The sequence below is a fragment of the Clupea harengus genome, chromosome 10 (genome assembly GCF_900700415.2).
Source record: "Clupea harengus chromosome 10, Ch_v2.0.2, whole genome shotgun sequence".
Lineage (NCBI taxonomy): Eukaryota > Metazoa > Chordata > Actinopteri > Clupeiformes > Clupeidae > Clupea > Clupea harengus.
The window spans coordinates 4654920-4661644 of record NC_045161.1 but is presented as its reverse complement, the minus strand read 5'-3'; the positions used below and the strand labels follow the sequence as shown (position 1 = coordinate 4661644).

Here is a 6725-nt window from a genome sequence, read left to right as displayed (position 1 = left end):
CTTCCATCCTTGCCTCAGACGTCAGAAATCCACCACGTGGTTATCTCTTCTGAACGCTCAACTTCTGTCTATATAAACCTTGTGCGATGTGTTTATCATTGCTTCACTTTCAGCCTTGTGCTGGGAGTTAGCCCGATTGCAATTGTTGTTTGTCTAATAAATATACTTATATGCAGCTCCGGAGTCCTGAGGTAACTAGGGTGAATTTTCACCTATCAATGACTATCTAAGAAAGTAGACTATTCTTCACAAATCGTTAGAGCTGTCACTAAGTAACTATGCGATGTGTATCTGTGAGAGCTGTAACTCTGAGAGTGGTGAATCAGTAACTCTGAAAGATGTGACTCAATTCTGAGCAGACTCTGAATGAGGTGGTTTCTTACCAGGTGATGTAGCAGATGTTGGCACAGAACCAGCACTAGGTCCAGTGGTGGTCAATAAAGGGTCTGAAATTAAATAAACATCATAACGACTTTACATTATCATCGGATGAAGAGCACTTTGGAGCCCTTTAACTGAATGACTATCTAAGAGAGTAGACTATTCTTCCACACAATTCATTTCAATTAGTTTCAAAAACTAAATTCAGAGAGTGAAGCTAACTCAGATGAAAACAGCACTGGGACCACATTGGGGCAAGAATCAAGTGATGTCAGGAGCTGTGATTCAATCATCTTTAGAGCTGTTACTCAGTAACCATGAGAGGTGTACCTGTGTGAGCTGTAACTCTGTTAGTCTGAGAGCTGTGACTCTTTAACTCGGAGAGTTGTGACTCAGTAATTCAGAGAGCTGAAACTCTGTAACTCTGAAAGTGGTGACTCAGTAACTCTGAGAGCTGTGACTCAATTCTGAGCAGACTCTGAATGAGGTGGTTTCTTACCAGGTGATGTAGCAGATGTTGGCACAGAAGGTGTGGATGGTGTAGTTGTGCTTGCCGTAGTTGAAGGTGTGGATGGCGTAGTTGAAGGTGTGGATGGCGTAGTTGAAGGTGTGGATGGTGTAGTTGTAGGTGTGCCTTCCGTAGTTGAAGGTGTGGATGGCGTAGTTGTAGGTGTGGATGGCGTAGTTGTAGGTGTGGATGGTGTAGCTGTGCTTAACGTAGTTGTAGGTGTGGATGGCGTAGTTGAAGGTGTGGATGGTGTAGTTGAAGGTGTGGATGGTGTAGTTGTAGGTGTGGATGGCGTAGTTGAAGGTGTGGATGGCGTAGTTGTAGGTGTGGATGGTGTAGTTGTAGGTGTGGATGGCGTAGTTGAAGGTGTGGATGGCGTAGTTGTAGGTGTGGATGGTGTAGTTGAAGGTGTGGATGGCGTAGTTGTAGGTGTGCTTCCCGTAGTTGAAGGTGTGCTTGCCGTAGTTGAAGGTGTGGATGGCGTAGTTGAAGGTGTGGATGGCGTAGTTGAAGGTGTGGATGGCGTAGTTGAAGGTGTGGATGGTGTAGTTGTAGGTGTGGATGGCGTAGTTGAAGGTGTGGATGGTGTAGTTGAAGGTGTGGATGGCGTAGTTGAAGTTGAAGGTGTGGATGGCGTAGTTGTAGGTGTGGATGGTGTAGTTGTAGGTGTGGATGGCGTAGTTGAAGGTGTGGATGGCGTAGTTGTAGGTGTGGATGGTGTAGTTGAAGGTGTGGATGGCGTAGTTGTAGGTGTGCTTCCCGTAGTTGAAGGTGTGCTTGCCGTAGTTGAAGGTGTGGATGGCGTAGTTGAAGGTGTGGATGGCGTAGTTGAAGGTGTGGATGGCGTAGTTGAAGGTGTGGATGGTGTAGTTGTAGGTGTGGATGGCGTAGTTGAAGGTGTGGATGGTGTAGTTGAAGGTGTGGATGGTGTAGTTGTGCTTGCCGAGGTTGAAGGTGTGGATGGCGTAGTTGAAGGTGTGGATGGTGTAGTTGTGCTTTCCGTAGTTGAAGGTGTGGATGGCGTAGTTGAAGGTGTGGATGGTGTAGTTGTAGGTGTGGATGGCGTAGTTGAAGGTGTGGATGGCGTAGTTGTAGGTGTGGATGGTGTAGTTGAAGGTGTGGATGGCGTAGTTGTAGGTGTGCTTCCCGTAGTTGAAGGTGTGCTTGCCGTAGTTGAAGGTGTGGATGGCGTAGTTGAAGGTGTGGATGGCGTAGTTGAAGGTGTGGATGGTGTAGTTGTGCTTGCCGTAGTTGAAGGTGTGGATGGCGTAGTTGAAGGTGTGGATGGCGTAGTTGAAGGTGTGGATGGCGTAGTTGTAGGTGTGCTTGGCGTAGTTGAAGGTGTGGATGGCGTAGTTGAAGGTGTGAATCCCGTAGTTGAAGGTGTGCTTGCCGTAGTTGAAGGTGTGGATGGTGTAGTTGAAGGTGTGGATGGCGTAGTTGAAGGTGTGGATGGTGTAGTTGAATGTGTTTTTGCCGTAGTTGAAGGTGTGGATGGCGTAGTTGAAGGTGTGGGTGTGGATGGCGTAGTTGTAGGTGTGCTTCCCGTAGTTGAAGGTGTGGATGGCGTAGTTGAAGGTGTGGATGGCGTAGTTGAAGTTGAAGGTGTGGATGGCGTAGTTGTAGGTGTGGATGGCGTAGTTGAAGGTGTGCTTGCCGTAGTTGAAGGTGTGGATGGCGTAGTTGAAGGTGTGGATTGGGTAGTTGAAGGTGTGGATGGTGTAGTTGTGCTTGCCGTAATTGAAGGTGTGGATGGCGTAGTTGAAGGTGTGGATGGCGTAGTTGAAGGTGTGGATTGGGTAGTTGAAGGTGTGGATGGTGTAGTTGAAGGTGTGGATGGCGTAGTTGAAGGTGTGGATGGCGTAGTTGTAGGTGTGGATGGCATAGTTGTAGTTGAAGGTGTGGATGGCGTAGTTGTAGGTGTGGATGGCGTAGTTGAAGGTGTGGATGGCATAGTTGTAGTTGAAGGTGTGGATGGCGTAGTTGAGGGTGTGGATGGCGTAGTTGAAGGTGTGGATGGCGTAGTTGTGCTTGCCGTAGTTGAAGGTGTGGATGGTGTAGTTGTAGGTGTGGATGGTGTAGTTGAAGGTGTGGATGGTGTAGTTGTGCTTGCCGTAGTTGTAGGTGTGGATGGCGTAGTTGAAGGTGTGGATGGCGTAGTTGTAGGTGTGGATGGCGTAGTTGAAGGTGTGGATGGCGTAGTTGAAGGTGTGGATGGCGTAGTTGAAGGTGTGGATGGCGTAGTTGAAGGTGTGGATGGCGTAGTTGTAGGTGTGGGTGGCGTAGTTGTAGGTGTGGATGGCGTAGTTGTGCTTGCCGTAGTTGAAGGTGTGGATGGCGTAGTTGTAGGTGTGGATGGCGTAGTTGAAGGTGTGCTTCCCGTAGTTGTAGGTGTGGGTGGCGTAGTTGTAGGTGTGGATGGCGTAGTTAAAGGTGTGCTTTCCGTAGTTGAAGGTGTGCTTCCTGTAGTTGTAGGTGTTTTTGCCGTAGTTGAAGGTGTGCTTGCCGTAGTTGAAGGTGTGCTTTTCGTAGTTGAAGGTGTGGATGGCGTAGTTGTAGGTGTGGATGGCGTAGTTGAAGGTGTGGGTGTGGATGGCGTAGTTGAAGGTGTGGGTGTGGATGGCGTAGTTGAAGGTGTGGATGGCGTAGTTGAAGGTGTGGATGGCGTAATTGAAGGTGTGGATGGTGTAGTTGAAGGTGTGGATGGCGTAGTTGTAGGTGTGCTTTCCGTAGTTGTAGGTGTGGATGGTGTAGTTGTGCTTTCCGTAGTTGAAGGTGTGGATGGCGTAGTCGAAGGTGTGGATGGCGTAGTTGAAGGTGTGGATGGCGTAGTTGAAGGTGTGGATGGCGTAGTTGTGGGTGTGGATGGCGTAGTTGAAGGTGTGGATGGCGTAGTTGAAGGTGTGCTTGCCGTAGTTGAAGGTGTGGATGGCGTAGTTGAAGGTGTGGATGGCGTAGTTGAAGGTGTGGATGGTGTAGTTGTAGGTGTGCTTGCCGTAGTTGAAGGTGTGCTTGTCGTAGTTGAAGGTGTGGATGGTGTAGTTGAAGGTGTGGATGGCGTAGTTGAAGGTGTGCTTGCCGTAGGTGTGGATGGCGTAGTTGAAGGTGTGCTTGCCGTAGTTGTAGGTGTGGATGGCGTAGTTGAAGGTGTGGATGTGATGCTAGATGCAGTACTTCCTGGAGTGTTAGAAGTTATCTGTGCGGATGCTGTGAACAAAAAGTAGTTTGTGAGATAAAGATGTGAAACTCTGATGCAGGGGTGTTGACAGAGGTCCCTACCTTCACACAAATATCAACTATACTCCTTTAATTCACACATAAGTACACAAAGAGGTTTGGTAAACCAAACAGGTATAACAGTGTTCACCTATATTCATGCACACCAGACAAGCAACGAAGTTACAAATTCTAAGCCAAATGCTCCGTCTTGAATTTTTATACTCCAGCAATATGAAATGAATATTATTAGCCGACTGGATTTTGAGGTTTATTTATCAAAATATTCATGGCATACATATTTGATAAAAAATCGAAAATCTTCAAGTAGTAAATGAGTAATCAGCTAGAAAAACAAGAAGATACTAAAACATCTGCTACTCAGTGTTTCAAAGGAAGACAGCTTAACAATTTGATAATAGTACTAATAGTGCTAAACTGACCTCTTGGTTATTATTATGATTCCACATTGGGATGGTTGATGAAGTTTATTACTACTGTTATACCGATATGCCCTCTGCTGTCTCCAAACTCACTCACACTTGTCCTGTCCTGGGCCCCATTCGTCGTAAGGGTTGAAGCTAAGTTAATCAATTGTCCTTTTAGCCCGTTAACATTTGCGAGCTGATTGAGAACAGCAAATATCGGTTTGTCAACGGCTCATCCGCCTCCAAATCATGTGGTTAATTTCAACCAGGGTAAACTTATTAGGGCAATTGCGCGTGCACGTCCTACTTCAAAAGGCAGGAAAGGTCGATCAACAAAACAATGATTTTCTAACAGTATAATGGTTCTAAACTCAAAGAAAGGGGCTCTTTTTTCTCCGCTGGCGAGCAGGAGATGAACTTGAACGCTAATGAAGAATACAAGACCATAATCATGGCAAAATTCAACACTGCCACCGCTATGAGAACAAGGTGTGTTGGGATGTTTATAGGGTGATATCTATGTATGAATACCTGACGGCAAGTGTGAACTGGTACAGAGGATTCCGTTACCGGTTAGTAACTGCCAGGTTTTCTAGTTTGAATCCCCTCACCTCCTTCCTCGGTGTAGTTTTATATTTTCGCTTCGAATAAAAGCGTCTGTTAAATGACTAAATGTATTAATAACAAATGCAATAAATTGAAGCAGTGAAAATAAATTGTCTGTATTTCTCTCTATTCTTATCATGAGTCCACCTTAATCATTTTCTACAATAATGATATGCTATGGTGTACTAATAACACTCATATAATTATGAGTGCTTTGTTCTCTGCATCACCGACACTGCAAAAATGTACCACTCGCAAAAAAGCGCAAGACAGTCAATGTTCGACTGTGGTGTTTGCAATAAATGACTCGAGAAGGTCTTGTAAATTAATTATTCCTTGTCGGCTGAATCGGTAGCACTCATACCAGAACTCATCATGATGGAATAATGGATCTTGGATCGCAAAGAACTCTCTCCCTACGCTAATCTAATATCAGTCCTTGGTCAATGGGATCCCTCCTTTTTCCGGGGGTGTGGCAAGCTTATCCAGCTACACTTAAGTTAGCCTGCGCTGGAGCAGGTTAGTGCTAATTGATATGTTACTATGGTGATTTATCGAAAGTTGCTTCCACGAACCAAAAAGAGGGGCGTTTTTTATCTTAGCCTGGAAATTAGCTCGCTAAACCGCTTAGCGAGCTACGACGAATACCCCCCAGGTCATCCACCACAACATCCATATCAATATTGCCTCCTTATCTCTTGTTCATCCAAAACAGCAAGAAACCTCTGGGTCATTATTGATGACCAATTGACTTTCACGGACCACATCGCCCCTGTCTCCAGGCCATGCTGCTTTGCGCTATTCAACATCCGCAAAATCAGGCCGTACCTAACCCAGTATGCCACCCAGCTGCTGGTGCAAACCTTGGTGAGTTCCCGCCTTGACTACTGCAACGCCCTCCTAACGGGCCTGCCGGCTTGCATGGTGAAACCACTACAGATGATCCAGAAAGCGGCGGGGCGTCTGGTGTTCAACCAACCGAAGAGGGCACACGTCACCCCGCTACTCATTGAGCTTCACTGGCTGCCTGTAGCTGCTCGCATTAAGTTTAAGTCACTTATGCTTGCCTATAGAGTGATTGCTGGTTCTGCTCCCACCTACCTAAATGCTCTTGTAAGGGCAAATGTTACACCCAGGATGCTGCGCTCGTCTAGTGAGCATCGTCTGGCTCTGCAGTCTGTGCAAGTACGGCAAGCCAGACTATTTTCATTTGTAGTTCCACGTTGGTGGAACGAACTGCCTAGCACTACCAGAGCAGGGGCGTCCCTCTCTACCTTCAAGAAGCTTTTGAAGACCCAACTCTTCAGAGTTGCTGGCACTCCCTTCCTAACTGGCACTGCAGTTACATTCCTGCACTTCTTTTCTATTTCGTTTTTTTCTAATTCTTATGTAAAGTAGTATTTATTGTTACACCAGGTTTCTATTGCTCGTAGCTTGACTGTTCTCTCCCTTGTACGTCGCTTTGGACAAAAGCGTCTGCTAAATGACTAAATGTAAATGCCACCATGCCACCATTCCCTTGTGTTTTCACAAGCACCATGTCAGCCAACCATAACTAAACAGAACGTTATCAAAACTAAACATGA

General features: G+C 46.3%; 1 protein-coding gene across 1 annotated transcript; it reads right to left on the bottom strand.

Moving 5' to 3' along the window:
* Positions 1-1148: 1148 nt before the first annotated feature.
* On the bottom strand, positions 1149-4668 carry LOC116222077 (DNA-directed RNA polymerase II subunit RPB1-like; the record flags this gene model as incomplete). Its single annotated transcript, XM_042708948.1, has 6 exons — positions 4648-4668; positions 3949-4050; positions 3250-3411; positions 2911-2997; positions 1833-2052; positions 1149-1714 (listed from the first exon to the last, which is right to left on the bottom strand). Coding segments are annotated over exons 1-6 (1158 nt in total), but the record flags the coding sequence as incomplete, so codon positions are not given.
* Between the last annotated feature and the right edge of the window lie 2057 nt (positions 4669-6725).